Below are 19,262 nucleotides of genomic sequence, written 5' to 3' on the forward strand. Positions count from 1 at the left end.
TTTTAACATTTTTGCACAATGGCCCTATTTGCTGCTAGCCCTTGTTTCGTCTGTCTTACACTTTTGCTTTCTACTTTTGTCTTTCATTCCTAACTTTGCTTCCCTGTCTTGTGTCTCCCCACTCAGCTTCCCATCCTCCTGCCAATCTAGTTTAAACCCTCAGATATAAAAACAAAAAGCTAAAAGCTACTGCGGATGCTGGAAATCCAAAACAAAACAAAAACAGAATTACCTGGAAAAACTCAGCAAGTCTGGCAGCATCGGCGGAGAAGAAATCAGTCAATGTTTCGAGCCTCCATGGCCCTTCGGCAGAACTGCAGCATAGTTTCAACAAGGGAGAAATATAAATTGGTTTAAGGTGGGTGGGGGGCGGGGGGGAAGAGACACATTGAGGGTGTGGTGTGAGCAGATAATCAAAAGATGTAGAGACAAAAGGGTCAAAGAGGTGTTGAAGGTGGTGGTCTTATTATTATTAGCACTTTTCTCAGACAAAGACCACCACCTTCAACACCTCTTTGACCCTTTTGTCTCTACATCTTTTGATTATCTGCTCACACCACACCCTCAATGTGTCTCTTCCCCCCCGCCCCCCACCCACCTTAAACCAATTTATATTTCTCCCTTGTTGAAACTATGCTGCAGTTCTGCCGAAGGGCCATGGAGGCTCGAAACATTGACTGATTTCTTCTCCGCCGATGCTGCCAGACTTGCTGAGTTTTTCCAGGTAATTCTGTTTTTGTTTAGTTTAAACCCTCCCCCACTGCTCCTTAACATGCGCTTGTGTTGAAATCAAGGCTAATTTTACTGTCTCCAATTTTAATTCATCCTTTCCCAGAATGTAAAATCTACGTCATTTCTTACCTCCCTCAGTCTTACAATCATTGAACTTTTAAAACTCGGGTTTCTTGTCACTTAATCACTATTTCCTGATTTATCTTACCTTTCCTACACTTTTCAGCCTCTGTGGTAGCCTGGCTTTTCACCGAAGAATATCAGTTTTCCTATCTAAACATTTGATATGAACATCCGCAGAATAATTTTTCTCATTCTGGATCATAACTCTCATTTTCCATTTGTCAGCATCTAACGGTTTAATTTATCCGCCCTGCAAACTGCTTTAGGTGTTAACTGGTAGCACTCTCACTGCTTAGTCAGAAAATCACGTGTCCAAATTTATCAAGTCTGACACCTCAGTGCATCAGTGAGGAAAGATCACACTGTCAGAGGCCCCATTTTCCATCCTGGCGGATATAAAATAACCGAGGGCACACTTCTAAGAATAGAAAGGGACTTCTCCTGGTGCTTGGATAATATTCAATATCCAACGAACAGCGCTAAATCTGGTCCTTTCTCATCTCAAAAAGTCTAGAAAGGGATTTAGATAAGTTGTGAGTGAGCAAAAATTTGGCAGGAGTATAACGTGGGCAAACGTGAACTAGACCACTTGGGCAGAAAGAATAGAAAAGCAGTATATTATGCGAATGGAGAGACTGCAGAACTCTGCAGCACAAAGGGATCTGGATGTCCTGGTACATGGACCGCAAAAAGTTAGTACGCAGATACAGCAAGTGATTAGGAAGGCAAATGGAATGTTGGCATTTATTGCAAGGGGAAATTGAGTATAAAAGTAGGGAAATATTGCTACAGTTCTACAGGGCCTTAGTGAGACCGCATCTGGAGTACCGTGTACTGTTTTGGTCTCCTTACTTGAGAAAGGATATAATTGCATTAGCAGTTCAAAGAAGGTTCACTTGACTGATTCCTGGGATGAAGGGATTATCTCATGAAGAAAGGCTGAGCAAGTTGAGCCCATACCCATTGGAGTTTAGAAGAATGAGAGGTGATCTTATTTAAACATTTCAGATCCTGAGGGGATTTGACAGGGTGGATGCTAAGACGATGTTCCCCTTATGGGGAAACCTAGAACTAAGGGACAGAGTTTAAAAATTAGGGGTCTCCCATTTAAGATGGAGATGAGGTGAATTTTTTTCTTTCAGAGGGCCATCAGTCTGTGGAATTCTCTTACCCAGAGAGCAATGGAGGCTGGGTCATTGTATACATTCAAGGCTGAGTTAGATTTTTGATTGGGTTATGGGGGACAGGCAGGAAAGTGGAGTTGAGACCACAACCAGATCAGCCATGAACTTATTGAATGGTGGAGCAGGCCTGAAGGGCCAAATGGCCTGCCCCTGCTCCTCATTCTTGGTTTTTTGTGCTTTAGAAGTATAACTTATTACTATTGTATATGTGGACAGATGATACCATGTGAACACTCATTGTCTTTGCCTATACGTGAAGCTGGACCACAGCTGAAGGTTCCACGGAGTTGGAAACACTGACTAACTGAGATACAAGTGGGGCAAGAAAAAGGATTCACCTCCAAACTAAAAAAGTAATTTGTTTTATTTGCATGCTTTTAAAATACCTATTTGCACACTGCTTCATCCAGCACTGTCACTTAGAATATACTAACGCATTACAATTTTCCAAGTTTACTTTCAACAGAGGAAACACACCCAAACTGAACAGCAGCAGGAGTTACAAGAAACTGCAGAAGCAGAGAGGAGTGAAAGCTGTCATCAAGTTCACTGGGTGTTCACAGTGGAAATATATCACTGAAACCATAAATTGCATAATTTCCAAATTTTAGGGTTCTAAAGTTTATTAAACAACCATTCTTGTTTCTCTAAAAGGAGCCGAAGGTTCAATTTTTCTTCTTAAAGTGCCATATCCTATTCAGAAAACTTTCTATCATCCAGTTTTCTGTACTGCTCCACAGGCATTAGTGACATCCATGACTGTGTCCAAGTGACAATTCTTCAAAGTTACATCTATATGTGCTGGTCAGTTATTTTATAATGGGGGTGAGGGGAAGGGGAAACATTTCCAGGGTTGGGCATTGCCAGAAAGACCCTCAGAACAGTCCAACATTACAGCCCCAATCATATCTGTTGGAGTTGCTCCAGACTGAAGATGTCATAGAGGAGTCAGCAGGGAGGCATGGCCAACCTCATTTGCTTCCTGCCTGCTCATACAAAAAACCCACATACACAACTTCTTTGTGAGTTATTTCGTTTTCTCAATAAAATGGAAAATTTTGAACAAAGGTGCCTACTAAACTTTCCCCCCCATTTACTATATTAAAATATGAAAACAAGGAACACAGTTTATTTAAAATTCATAAAAGATATATTTAACAATCAGTGATTTTGCAATTTTCAATCTGATTGTGATAATGTATAACTCTCGCCCTTAAAATGAGAGTGGGTGCATTCTGAAAGAGAGTTATTAACTAAGAGGCTTCTGAGTTGGTGTATTTAAAATTGGAGTTCAGCTGACTAACCTAAACCAAATTACATGTTTTTTAACGTGCAATATTTTGAACTCGTTACAAATGTGCAACTAGAAGCATTCCAAAGGTTCTGTTCTGGATGCTGGAGTATCTATTTTAAATGTACCATCTACTGTGAACAGGTATAAGAAACATGATGCCATGTTAATTTATACAGAAAAACATGCAACAATGGCATTCGTGCAGATTTTGTTCAGTCTAACTAAGTCACTCTGGGTATATAATCTCTAAATTGATCTGACTATTTTGGGTTGCCACTCATCCTGTTTTTGGACAGGCAGTTAGAAATTTCTGGAGAATCGTTTCTTAAGACCAGACTTCAAAAGTGCCGTTTTGTCAGTATTTACTTTTGTGTCTCATGATTTGGAAGCATTTGTCATTGGAGGTTATTATGGTTTTAGATAATCTTTCCATACTAGCCAAAAACAGACATTAAAACAAAGTCATGATCCCATCCTCTGTTTAAATTCTTAACCTCCTCATTCATCCCAACCAGTTTTGGAGTTGGTAAAATATGGCAGCCCAGTGGTCATCATTAATAATTTCTCACGTGGCTCTAGTTTCTTTCATCTATCCCCAAGTCACTATGGTTTTCAGGATCGCTCGAACTGTGACTAAGGCTTCCCGGGGATCTAGGCTCACTGGCCTGGCTCTTCTTCTTCACCCTTCTCTTCTCTAATTTTGAATCGATCATAGCAATTGGTTTTATGTTCATTCGGTCTTTCTCAGCCTCTTCCTCTTCATTGTATCGCTCTTCATCTTCCTCTGTTTCACTGTGGTAGGGGCTGGAATGGAGGGAGGTGGCAGGGGATGGTGGTTTGGAGGCAGGCCTTGGGTAGCAGAAACCTTCACTCTACAATTTGAAACAAAAAGTTTAGTAATTCAACTTCACAAGGGCAAATGAATATATGATACATTTACATTATTATATTGGTGATCTACTATTTTCCAAAATTCTGATAGCTGTAAATTGGACCAAGCTCATCAGTGTCTCACAGTAACTGTGTAATATGAAGAAAGGGCAATCGCAACACAGGAACTGGGTCATGTGACTTAGTGATACTCTTCAAAAGACTTAACCAGCATTAAAATATGTAATAAATCATCTAGGAAGATCACGGATCACCTGTACCAGTTCCCAAATGCAAATTCCAGGCAAATGTCCTGAAAGGCCAGCTTGCCAAAAGACATGGAGCAGCACAATCAGGGAATCTGTCTGCAACTCTGCAAGTTGGCAACCTGGTCAGGTGATCCAGAATGCTTTTTGGATACATTAGAAACCTTTTGAAGTCCAAATGTAGAAATTGTTCGGCATTATCACATTACAATAACCAACAACCCCTTTTTTGTAGACCTTAGAAAGTGGAATATTTAAGTTGTAAATGTAGGAACACCATGATAAGCAGAGTTTTTTTTGAGATTGTTACAGACAGGAGGGGGTCAGTTCAAACAGCATTGATTTTCTCTCTTACCACCCGTCCATAAACAGAAGGTGCTTTGAATTGTTCTTTTTTTAGAATAAGCAGTGGTATAATACCCAACCCTTCAGTTTTTGTGTGATACGATTTCTACTAATGACCCCACAGCAAACTCGGATTAGGATTAAATCAGAAGGTTAGTTTATTGCACACAGTCAAAAAAACTGCTAAAGGGAGTGTCCGCGACTTCCCACTCCGCATTCATACAGTAAAGGGCGGGACACAGAAGAGGTACAAGGATCACAGAGGAAATTAATATTGGTTCACGTGAGTTCCAGAGTCCAAAATCAAAGTCCACTGAGGAATTCTTTCACAGAGGTCAACTGGCTAAAGACCGGTGGTGTAATATTCGCTTTTCCAGTGGTTTTGATATCCCAAGATGAAGCAAGTATGCAGAGTTTGAAAGAGCTTTGTAGGTAAAAGTACAAAACCTTCCCAGCAGAGTCAGGTTAAAGCCAGTTGTCCAGCCTGGCCAGAGTTTGCTTCTGTGTCCCCTGCCCGTCAGATGTTAAATAGCAGACTGGGGAATGCAGCTAAGAGAGTAATATTAATCTGTTCAGCAAGCCAGTGTCTTAGGTCATGTGACCTTACTTCTCCACACTGTCCTCAACAAAGGATGTTTATCCAGTGTCTGGAAAGTGGTTTTGTGTCCCAGACTGATAATGTCTCAGCCATTATGGGTTGAAAGAGGTGCTACATGTTGAGTGTCTGGTGTTTGGGAAGTCATTGTCTCTGTAGACTCATTGACTCCACTAATGAGCTTGGCTTATCAAATGCAAATGGATTTTTTGTAACTCTCTTTGCAACTGGTCTGTACAGTTCCAGGTGGTCAGTTAGAAGTTGCTCAGACATAATGAGGTGCGACATTTCCAAAACTGAGAAGTGAATTATTTTGTTCTGGTGACCCATAGACAGTGGGTCAGCCATCTTCATTGTCTTTGTTCAGCAGAAAAGTCCAGTTTTACATAAGAAATAACAAGAAGGATAACATTTAAAAAAAATGTTCAATGTTGGGTTCTGTTCCATAACAGCCCTCCTGCCTTTAAAGAAAAAAATTGAATTCTATTTTTTTTGTGTGGTTTGAGAAAGAAAAGCAGGAAGTAAAGAGGTATGCAGTCATTCTCTCATTCACACTGGACACATTCACACAAACATACAGCTGGAAGGGACGTTGGCAGCTCTCTGCTGCATTTCTGAAGTTTAAACCCAGGATAGGGCATCAGCAAGGACACTGCCCTCTCTTGCGATGTGAATAGTGTTTAGGTTGACCTTGGGCATTCAAAATCGGTCTTTACTGGGGAAGACTATTCGGGGTTAGGACTCTGAATTTTCTCTGTTGGGGATCAGGCATAAGCAAGGCCATTGTTTTCAGAATCAGTGCCTGTCTAAATCCTGATTATGTATCTTCTCAAGGGTCTGGGGCTTTTACAGTGTAGTTAGCATTCAGGGGGTTAATAATGGTCAAGCTGTTCTTAGCTTTCTGTAGGGGAATTCTAGGTTTCTCACTCGGTGATAGCAAGGTCTTTCCATTGTCGGAAAGAACTGCTCTTATCCAGCTTAGTTCTTCCCTGTCCACCGTGGTAACTTGTCAATTCAGTTGTTCAAGCCCAGGTACTGTGGTCAAACTGAGTGTCAAGAGGTTGGGGGTTTTTAAATGGGATTTTGGCCTCTTTCAGGGATTCTGTTTTAGTGTCCAGCTCGGGCACAATCACAATTGGGATGTTTCAGTTACTGTTGCTAGGTGCTATGGGTTGGTACTGCAACAGGCGGGTAATCTTCTCCTGAACCTGGGCCTGCCTTTCTGGGCCTGAATGATAGGGAGACTGCCTTATGGAAGTGATCTCTCCCACATCCATACCAGGTAGGGATAGCATGATGCAGTCTGGTTTGTTTTTACAGGTCATTTTAAATGCAGTGGACAGCCCTCTCAGGTTGCCTCTTGATTTTGCATTAAGGTGATTGAGTACAGGGTCCAATCCCGTTGGAATCTCTCTGGCCAGTTGGATGGTAGGGGTTTCAATGTGGGCTTCACCTGTGTCTCCCTGCAGTGCATTGTTACTGCTCCTTGCTCTCTCTTTTGCTTTGGGAACAGGTTTTCCTCTAAGCTGTCCCATGTCTTTTGGAACGCTACTGCCCTCTGGTGGATGGTCAGCTCCCACTGTACATCCCTTTTGCTTTTCGACTAGGTGAGGCATCATCCTTCCTCTGTCTGGCTCTATTTAGGAACTTTCCTGGTCCCCATTTAAATTTGCCATAAAGCTGTTGGCTAAACCAATCATTGGCTCCTTAATCTGTGCCTTTGGCTTGGGAGTGGACACACTCCTAACTTGTTCCATGTCCCTTGGAACACTTCTGCCTTCAAGTGGAGGTTCAGCTCTTGCTATACTCCCTTGTGGCTCTTCAACTGGGTGAGGCATCTTGCTCCGTATCTGCTCATCTGTTTGGGGCTCCCTCTGTCCCTATTTAAATTTGGAAAGAAGGTTTCTACCAGCTATACTTCAGGCAATTCCTTAACCTTTTTCTTTCCTGGTTTAATAATTTACCTTCAATTTCTTAATCTTTAATTATGTGGGGTATTTCCCTCACTACCTCTTTCCCTGCTATGAGACTTATTCTATGGTCCCTGTTTAATTCTGGGATATTCTGAGAGTTTGTTTTGAATTTAATCGGCCCTTCCTGGACCTCTTTTAACTCTACTGGCCTGACTCTGGCCTTGAATTCAAGCAGTTCTCACTCAATGGCTGTGGGTTCTATTTCACTCTTTAGGGCTTCAGAACATTCTTCAGTTTTCTGCACTCCTGCAGCTTTCTGTAGGCTGATGTTGGCCTCTTTTCTCTCATTAGCTAACACTCTGCTACTAGACAACTTGTTTCCGAGGAGGAAATCAATTCCTGCTACTGGTAGTTTGGGGACAATTCTTACTATGTCAGGGCCTGAAACTAGGTCATGCTTTAGGTGGACCCTATAGTGGGGGGCAAACACAGATCCTCCTCCCACTCCACTGATCAGTGCCTTGGCCTTTAGGGAGGACTTGGGGGTAGTGGGGGGAGGGGGGGGGGAGGGGGGGGGGGGGGGGGGGGGGGGGGTCAGTTTATATTTCTCTCCAACATTAAGGATTGAGTGGCCCCTGTGGCCCAGAGCAGTATGACGGATTTGCTCACATCTTGGGGCAGATACTGGGAATACTGTTCCTGAAGGGTCAAAACTCTGAATTCTCTCTGGGGGTTTGTCTGGCTTGGACACACACAGTGCCATATCCTCCAAGGGGTATGTTTCTGCAGCGAGGTTCTCTGTCTGCTCTGCTGCGCTAACCCTTGGGGTGTCCTTCAGGGGACGACTCTTATGGAGCCCTAGTAGACCCACAGGCTTTCCTCACAACTTCCAGCACTCAGGTCTGGAGTGGTCCATTTTATTACAATGGGGACACACCGGTCCCTGGGTTTGGGCTATAGGAGGACTTCTCACACCCTCATTCACATTGTCCTTCCTGGGTGGAGGGAATTTCCTATCTATGTCGCCCTGCTTATCTTTCCAATGGTCATGAGAATGGTTTGGAAAGGGTCTGCTTGATTTTCCAGGCCTATGGGTGAGGTCATAGCTGTCTGCTGTGACCGCTGCATCCCCAGCTGTGAATATTCTCTGCTCCTTTAAGTGCATCCGTCGGTTGGAGGGTAAACAATTTTTGAATTCCCCCAGCAATATCAACTCTCACAATCTCTCATAGGTGTGCGGGGCTTTAAAGAACGCAATTTACTTCAGCCGTTCAAACTCAATGTAGGCTTGTGTGGGTTTCCTACCAGCTTTCTGGGATTGGTGGATTTCTCTTTGCTTCTGCTGTTGCCTTGCTCTCTCTCCCTCTCTCTCGTTTTTTTTTCCTGAGCTTCTCTCTCTCTCTTGGAAGTCTAGCTGTATTCTGAGCTTTACCAGCTCAAATTTGGCTAGGGGAGGGGATTCAGAGTCAGGGTTGTTCCTCTCATCTAACTGCTCTGTTGGATACGTGAAATCCAAATGCTCTACCAGCAACTACGTCAGTTCAATTCTTTTCACTTTACTAAGTAATCTTAACAGCTACTCCCTAGCTACAGCTTTCAATTGCTCTGTGCTTAGGGATGCTAATGATTCACTATTTAGGTCTCCTTGGTGATCCACTCCTGGGCATTGAAAGTTGCCATTTTCTTAGCATCAGGAAAAGGAATTTGCTGTGGTAATTTACTGTGTTTTAAAATTTGTTCCAGTCGCTGTGTTTTTCCTTTTAACTTCCAATTGGCTCTTTTCTATCAGATTTGACTTGTGTGTTAAATTTACACACTGGTCAGATTCAAATGGGTGATCCCGGGTTTGAGCTCCCAATTTCTGTTACAGACAGGAGGGGGTCAGTTCAAACAGCATTGATTTTCCCTCTTACCACCGTTCCGTAAATAGAAGGTGCTTTGAATTGTTCTTTTTTTAGAATAAGTGGTAGTATAATATCCAGCCCTTCAGTTTTCGTGTGATCTGATTTCTACTAATAACCCCACAACAAACTCAAATTCGGATTAAATCAGGAGGTTAGGTTATTGCACGCATTAACAAATGTTAATGTCTGCGACTTCCCATTCTGCATTCATACAGTAAAGGCAGGGACTGAGAAAAGGAGGTTATATCGTACAAGGACCACAGAGGAAATGAATTCCAGTGGTGTTGATGTCCCAAGATGAAGCAGGTACACAGAGTTTGAATCATTTCTGTAGGTGCAAGTACAAAATCTTCCCAGCAGTCAGGTTAGAGCCAGTTGTCCAGCCTGACCAGAGCTTGCTTCTCTGTGGCCTGCCAGTCGGATGTTAAATAGCAGACTGGGGAATGCAGCTCAGAGAGTAATATTAATCTGTTCAGCAAGCCAGAGTCTTAGGTCATGTGACCTTACTTCTCCACAATATCTTCAACAAAGTATGTTTATCCAGTGCCTGGAAAGTGGCTTTGTGTCCAAGATTGATAATGTCTCAGCCACTAAGGATTGAAAGAGGTGCTGAGAGTCTAGTGTTTGGGAAGTCATTGCCTCTGTGGACTCACTGACTCCACTAATGAGCTTGGCTTATCAAATGCAAATGGATTTCGTGTAGCTCTCTTTGAAGTTGGCCTGTGCAGTTCCAGATGATCTGTTATGAGATGCGACATTTCTGAAACTGAGGAGTGAATTCTTCTGTTCTGGCGACTCACAGACAGAAAGTCAGCCATCTTCATTGTCTTTGTTCAGTAGAAAAGCCCAGTTTATAATAAGAAATAACAACAAGAATAAAGTTTTTAAAAAATATTCAGTGTTGGGTTCTGTTCTGTAACAAGGTGCTCTGCTAAATTGCAGCTCCTATACTTGGATTAACTGCTTTGCCGTTTACTCAGCATTGAGACTCCATATTCAGCCCCTCATACCCTTGATCACTTAATTCACACACAACATACTTTTTGTGCAGATATTCGGAAGGTCATGGCCCCTAGTTCTTCTGATCATCGGAGACTGGATACATGACCCAAGATATGAGTCTGGTCCTCGCGGAAGTCCTGACACGCTGACCTCTGTGGGAAGTGCCCAGGAAGTTTGAACTTCAGATGGGCAAATACCCTGTTCCCCGGAACCCTCTGCAAACGTCTCCGCTCTGAGTTAGAGTCAGACACTTCGGACAGTTCTGTGGGACTTAACGGAATAGCTACCCAGGAACTGTTAAACAGAAAAATTGTGGTCTAGCTTCTGGTAACTACAGAGCTGACCCAGCAATCACCCACACCGACCCCTCAGGCTACTCCCCAACCTGACACTCATGCCACCCACCCACCTGCTACCCTACCCACCTCATCCATGTGCCAACCGTATCCACTTACCTCACCTACCCTACCACCTTTCCCATTCAGCTCATTCAGCCACACATCCATTGAGTAATGTTCATCCATTCACACTGGTATTTTAAACTTGCCATACAGCAGCTAGCACCATAAAAATGGGGCACCTCTTGTCTTCCCCCTGTGCTACAGCGCAGTGATGGACACTGTGTTCTGCATTTCTAGAGAGGCCGGGCTCACAAGACCCGGCAAGAAATGCGGAGCAGCGTCCAGATGTGGAAAAGCTCGAGCGGAGCAGCAATCCGATAGTGATTACAGCTTTGCTGAAGATCCACGTCATATATATTCTTTTCTAAAATGTATGAATAGAAATATGTTGATACCATCATAGCAAAAAAGGTTTCTGGTTGGTGAAGGACAACACTAATAAAACCTGAGTTAACTGCAGAATGGACAGCCTCACTAACCAAATCATGACATGGAGGATGCAACACTGAAGGGTAAGGAAATGGTGACAAGGGTTTGATTCACCATCATCAGATAGGGTATTATTATGAACTGAGAGTTGCAGAATGTGAAACAGTGCAAAAGGTTGGAGCACAAAGGTTCACGTCAATGTATCAAGCCACCATCCTGATTTGGAAATATATCGCCATTCCTTTACTGTCACTGGGTCAAAATCCTGGAACTTCCTCCCTAATAGCACTGTGGGTGTACCTACACCACATGGACTGCAGCGGTTCAAGAAGGCAGCTCACCACCACTTTCTCAAGGGTAATTAGGGATGGGCAATTAATACTGGCCTAGACAGCGACGCCCATATCCCTTGAATTAATTAAAAAATCACAGATATTGGCACAACGTTACTGATGCAATTAAAAAATTTCAACTTTTAAAAAAGTCTAAGTCATTAAAATTTTCTAATACTTTTGTTCAAGTAACCTTAGAGAGATAGTAAGTGGCCTGAAGAAGAAGCAAGCCCTGAGATTAGGCAATAATTAGCAGTATAAACAAACAACTATGTCAACAAACAAAGTCATCACTTACCACCTCAGGCTCCCAGAGTGAGGACGTAAAGGAATCTGGGAAAGCCTTTGCTAGTGCCAACTGTCTTGCGTGTACGTAATACTGAAAAGATAAATCAAGAAAACACTCCATTTACATAGAAGCAATCTTGCTGCATACCTTGTACAAAGACACTACATAACTCTCATTCAGAGATAATTTCTCAAGTACAGAGACAACAAAAAACATCAATGGTTCTGTAGTGCAATTTATGTGCAGAAGGACCTCTGAAAATGCTTTACATCGAGGAGTAAAACAAAGAAGACAAGCAGGAAGAATAACGAGAAAGCAAAGGCCATGATGACATAGTCAAACAGAAGGTTTTGGAGAAGGCTTTTAAACATTGCGAAGGTCTGAAGGTGGAGGGATCTCAACAGAGATTTCCAAAGAGGTGTGCAGTGTTTGAGAGCAGCCACCAGTATAGGAGTGGGGGTGGAGGGACACTCCTTAGAGAAGTGGAGGATGTGTGCAGGCATGCAAAACAGGAGGACATCACAAAGGTAGGGTGAGGCAAGGCCATGGAAGGATTTGAAAAGGAGGATGAGAAGCTTCAGGTCAATTCACTAATGGACTGGGTGCCAGTGAGCTTCAAGAAGACAGGAATAATGGGAATGTTGGGATTTAGATAGCAATGCTTCAATTCAGTTATAATCTATAGAGGGTTAAAGTGGGGAAATTAGCTAGGAGGCAACTAAAGAATTTGAGCCTGCGATTTTGAACACATGGACTAGAATTTCAGCAACGGTGGGAGAGAGATAGGAGCAGAGGCTTGAGATGTTGAGGTGAAAGAACTAAATAGTCTTCATAAGAGCACAGATAGGGAGAGGAAGCTCTGTTCAGGGGCGAACAGCGTTTGAGATTCCATGCTCTCTGACTGAGGTGGCATTTGGGCAGTTTGCTGGAAAAGGCAGCTTCAGTTTTACCAATATTAAAACCAAAAGAGATTTTTGGCTCATTCACATCTAAAATTCAAAATGCAGAAGTACAGCAACAGCTATTGTGTCGAAAAAGGAGATAGGGAGATACAGTTGAATGTCTGGCATTCATGTGATTCAAATGAAATCATTAAGGAGTAAGAGCATAAATGAAGAAGAAAATGAATAAAGGATGGAGCCCTGTTACATACCAGAGATGGTAATGTGGACAGAGAAGAAATGCTTGTGTTATGACACGTATGAGAAGAACTAAGTCTTTCTGCAGATCTTCTGATAAAAGCTAAGAGTAGATAATAAAGAGAACTTCTGATGAAATAAATAATGGTGTGTGATGACAGAGAATGCAGAAATTAGATAATAAAGATAGGGAGTGGAGAAATCAGAATATAACAGAAAACGTGAAAATGATGAAGCCCTTTCAGTTCTTAAAGCTATGCAATAGGTAACTCCACAACACTAACACCTGATTGGAGTTGAACATCTCTTGCACATGATTATTTTGAGACTGAGAAAGTTTGCCGAGCTTTACCCTTCCCAGGTACTTCCAGTCCAGGAGATCAGAGAGGCGCTCTGTGCGATTCCTCTGAATGATGCGCTGTCGACGAGACTGTTGACAGAAGCTGTAGATGAACGAGGTCAGTTGATTGCATGAGTCATCCAGAGATCTAAAACGACGATCAAGGATGTAAATCCCTGAGGGAAAAGCAAGCATAAACTGAGTCATCTAATGTACAGGGCAATTACTGGCCAATAAGACAGTTTTGGACAGTTTCCTTTTAAAAATTAGAGCGGGGCTGAAAATATGACTTGCATCGTTGACATAGCTGAAGTTAGGGTGGCTACCTAACCAATGTTTACTGGGGTGGAATTTTCTTGTCATTGCATTTTATTACTATTCATTTTTCTTTGGTTGGGCCATTTCCTGCCAGCAAGTATAAGTCGTATCATCTCTTTATGGGAGACACTTAACTAATTCCAGATGAGCTTGCATAAAATAGGACCAGCCCTTCAATTTGAAACCAAATCGGATAACAGATTTTATATGGGTATTCTCCTGCACATACGAAGTGGAATACTATAGCGGAATATGCCACACTGCCATATTCTAAGACTAACCTAAACTATATTGTCACTTTATAGTCACCATATAAAGGCTGAAAACTGTGATTCTGGTGAGATACTACGTACTCAATGGCTCAATGAAACAAGGTGAGGAAATCATGCTATGCCGCAAAAAAGAAAATAGATGAGAACAATGGAGATAAAAGCAAAATACTGTGGATGCTGTAAATCGGAAACAGAAACAGAAAATGCTGGAAAAACTCAGCAGGTCTAACAGCATCTGTGGAGAGAAAAATGGAGTTAACGTTTCGAGTCTGTACGACTCTTCTTCAGAGCCTGGAGATGCCGTCTACTGCCATTGTAAGATACTGCTCCCATTTGATACTCACTAATACATTGTGGACATATCATTTTAACTAATATAAAACACCTGTATTATTACCAGTAATATACAATCCCTGCACTGTTTGCATTAATGTATTGTACTCTTTCATTCAAAGTAATAAACTGTGCGCACATTATTTCCGCTAATATGCTGCACACGTATTATTCCTGCTAATATGGTGTGCGCGTATTATTTATACTAATATACTGTGCCCATATTATTTTTGCTAATATACGGTGTCCATATTATTTTTGCTAATATACTGCACCCGTATTATTCATGCTAATATACTGCCCCATATTATTCACGGTAATATACTGCCACATATTATTCACGGTAATATACTGCATCCATATTATTCACGCTAATACATCATTCCCATATTATTCACACTAATATACTGCCCCATATTATTCATGCTAATATACTGCCCCATATTATTCACGCTAATATACTGCCCCATATTATTCACGCTAATATACTGCATCCATATTATTCACACTAATATACTGCCCCATATTATTCACGCTAATATACTGCCCCATATTATTCACGCTAATATACTGCATCCATATTATTCACACTAATATACTGCCCCATATTATTCACACTAATATACTGCATGCATATTATTCACACTAATATACTGCCCCATATTATTCACGCTAATATACTGCCCCACATTATTCACGCTAATATACTGCATCCATATTATTCACACTAATATACTGCCCCATATTATTCACGCTAATATACTGCATCCATATTATTCACACTAAGATACTGCCCCATATTATTCACGGTAATATACTGCCCCATATTATTCACGGTAATATACTGCCCCATATTATTCACGGTAATATACTGCACATTATTATTCACGCTAATATACTGCCCCATATTATTCACGGTAATATACTGACACATATTATTCACGGTAATATATTGCATCCATATTATTCACACTAATATACTGCCCCATATTATTCACACTAATATACTGCCCCATATTATTCATGCTAATATACTGCATCCATATTATTCAGGGTAATATACTGCATCCATATTATTCACACTAATATACTGCATCCATATTATTCACGGTAATATACTGCCCCATATTATTCATGCTAATATACTGCCCCATATTATTCATGGTAATATACTGCCCCATATTATTCACGGTAATATACTGCCCCATATTATTCACGCTAATATACTGCATCCATATTATTCACAGTAATATACTGCCCCATATTATTCACACTAATATAATGCCCCATATTATTCACAGTAATATACTGCACCCATATTATTCACACTAATATACTGCCCCATATTATTCACGGTAATATACTGCATCCATATTATTCACACTAATATACTGCCCCATATTATTCACGCTAATATACTGCCCCATATTATTCACACTAATATAGTGCTCCATATTATTGACAGTAATATACTGCCCCATATTATTCATGCTAATATACTGCCCCATTTTTCACACTAATATAGTGCCCCATATTTTTCATACTAATATACTGCCCCATATTATTCATGCTAATATACTGCCCCATATTATTCATGCTAATATACTGCCCCATATTATTCACACTAATATACTGCCCCATATTATTCACGCTAATATACTGCCCCATATTATTCACACTAATATACTGCCCCATATTATTCATGCTAATATACTGCCCCATATTATTCACACTAATATACTGCCCCATATTATTCATGCTAATATACTGCCCAATATTATTCACACTAATATACTGCCCCATATTATTCATGCTAATATACTGCCCCATATTATTCACAGTAATATACTGCATCCATACTATTCACGCTAATATACTGCCCCATATTATTCACGCTAATATACTGCATCCATATTATTCACACTAATATACTGCCCCATATTATTCACACTAATATACTGCCACATATTATTCACACTAATATAGTGCCCCATATTATTCACCGTAATATACTGCACCCATATTATTCACACTAATATACTGCCCCATATTATTCACACTAATATACTGCCCCATATTATTCACACTAATATACTGCATCCATATTATTCACGGTAATATACTGCCCCATATTATTCATGCTAATATACTGCCACATATTATTCACACTAATATACTGCATCCATATTATTCACGCTAATACATCATTCCCATATTATTCACACTAATATACTGCCCCATATTATTCACACTAATATACTGCCCCATATTATTCACACTAATGTACTGCATCCATATTATTCACACTAATATACTGCCCCATATTATTCACACTAATATACTGCCCCATATTATTCACACTAATATACTGCCCCATATTATTCACACTAATATACTGCCCCATATTATTCACACTAATATACTGCCCCATATTATTCATGCTAATATACTGCCACATATTATTCACGGTAATATACTACATCCATATTATTCACGCTAAATCATCATTCCCATATTATTCACACTAATATACTGCCCCATATTATTCACACTAATATACTGCCCCATATTATTCACACTAATATACTGCCCCATATTATTCACACTAATATACTGCCCCATATTATTCACTCTAATATACTGCCCCATATTATTCACACTAATATACTGCCCCATATTATTCACGCTAATATAGTGCCCCATATTTTTCACACTAATATACTGCCCCATATTATTCATGCTAATATACTGCCCCATATTATTCACACAAATATACTGCCCCATATTATTCACACTAATATATTGCCCCATATTATTCACGCTAATATACTGCCCCATATTATTCACACTAATATACTGCCCCATATTATTCACACTAATATACTGCCCCATATTATTCATGCTAATATACTGTCACATATTATTCACGGTAATATACTGCATCCATATTATTCACGCTAAATCATCATTCCCATATTATTCACACTAATATACTGCCCCATATTATTCACACTAATATACTGCCCCATATTATTCACACTAATATACTGCCCCATATTATTCACACTAATATACTGCCCCATATTATTCACGCTAATATAGTGCCCCATATTTTTCACACTAATATACTGCCCCATATTATTCATGCTAATATACTGCCCCATATTATTCACACAAATATACTGCCCCATATTATTCACACTAATATATTGCCCCATATTATTCTCACTAATATACTGCCCCATATTATTCACGCTAATATACTGCCCCATATTATTCACACTAATATACTGCCCCATATTATTCATGCTAATATACTGCCCCATATTATTCACAGTAATATACTGCATCCATACTATTCACGCTAATATACTGCCCCATATTATTCACGCTAATATACTGCATCCACATTATTCACACTAATATACTGCCCCATATTATTCACACTAATATACTGCCCCATATTATTCACACTAATAGAGTGCCCCATATTATTCACCGTAATATACTGCACCCATATTATTCACACTAATATACTGCCCCATATTATTCACACTAATATACTGCCCCATATTATTCATGCTAATATACTGCATCCATATTATTCACGGTAATATACTGCCCCATATTATTCATGCTAATATACTGCCACATATTATTCACACTAATATACTGCATCCATATTATTCACACTAATATACTGCATCCATATTATTCACGGTAATATACTGCCCCATATTATTCATGCTAACATACTGCCACATATTATTCACGGTAATATACTGCATCCATATTATTCACGCTAATACATCATTCCCATATTATTCACACTAATATACTGCCCCATATTATTCACACTAATATACTGCCCCATATTATTCACACTAATGTACTGCATCCATATTATTCACACTAATATACTGCCCTATATTATTCACACTAATATACTGCCCCATATTATTCACGGTAATATACTGCCCCATATTATTCACACTAATATACTGCCCCATATTATTCACACTAATATACTGCCCCATATTATTCATGCTAATATACTGCATCCATATTATTCACGGTAATATACTGCCCCATATTATTCATGCTAATATACTGCCACATATTATTCACGGTAATATACTGCATCCATATTATTCACACTAATATACTGCATCCATATTATTCACGGTAATATACTGCCCCATATTATTCATGCTAATATACTGCCACATATTATTCATGGCAATATACTGCATCCATATTATTCACGCTAATACATCATTCCCATATTATTCACACTAATATACTGCGCCATATTATTCACACTAATATACTGCCCCATATTATTCACACTAATGTACTGCATCCATATTATTCACACTAATATACTGCCCTATATTATTCACACTAATATACTGCCCCATATTATTCACACTAATATACTGCCCCATATTATTCACACTAATATACTGCCCCATATTATTCACACTAATATACTGCCCCATATTATTCATGCTAATATACTGCCACATATTATTCACGGTAATATACTGCATCCATATTATTCACGCTAAATCATCATTCCCATATTATTCACACTAATATACTGCCCCATATTATTCACACTAATATACTGCATCCATATTATTCACACTAATATACTGCCCCATATTATTCATACTAATATACTGCCCCATATTATTCACACTAATATACTGCCCCATATTATTCACTCTAATATACTGCCCCATATTATTCACACTAATATACTGACCCATATTATTCACGCTAATATAGTGCCCCATATTTTTCACACTAATATACTGCCCCATATTATTCATGCTAATATACTGCCCCATATTATTCACACAAATATACTGCCCCATATTATTCACACTAATATATTGCCCCATATTATTCACGCTAATATACTGCCCCATATTATTCACACTAATATACTGCCCCATATTATTCACACTAATATACTGCCCATTATTCACGCTAATATACTGCCCCATATTATTCACACTAATATACTGCCCCATATTATTCACGCTAATATACTGCCCCATATTATTCATGGTAATATACTGCATCCATATTATTCACGCTAATACATCATTCCCATATTATTCACACTAATATACTGCCCCATATTATTCACACTAATATACTGCCCCATAT

General features: G+C 39.9%; 1 protein-coding gene across 1 annotated transcript in view; it reads right to left on the reverse strand.

Moving 5' to 3' along the window:
* Positions 1 to 2,385: 2,385 nt before the first annotated feature.
* LOC144684817 (glycogen [starch] synthase, muscle-like) overlaps positions 2,386 to 19,262 on the reverse strand; it is a 126,799-nt gene continuing 109,922 nt past the window's right edge. The window contains exons 14-16 of the mRNA XM_078549085.1: positions 13,171 to 13,334; positions 11,689 to 11,769; positions 2,386 to 4,205 (exon numbers count right to left, since the gene is read on the reverse strand). Of these exons, the coding sequence (XP_078405211.1) occupies positions 3,909 to 4,205; positions 11,689 to 11,769; positions 13,171 to 13,334 (542 nt within the window). The 3' untranslated portion in view covers positions 2,386 to 3,908. The remainder of the gene's footprint in view (positions 4,206 to 11,688; positions 11,770 to 13,170; positions 13,335 to 19,262) is intronic.

The sequence above is a fragment of the Cetorhinus maximus genome, chromosome 9, assembly GCF_964194155.1.
Source record: "Cetorhinus maximus chromosome 9, sCetMax3.hap1.1, whole genome shotgun sequence".
Classification (NCBI taxonomy): Eukaryota; Metazoa; Chordata; class Chondrichthyes; order Lamniformes; family Cetorhinidae; genus Cetorhinus; species Cetorhinus maximus.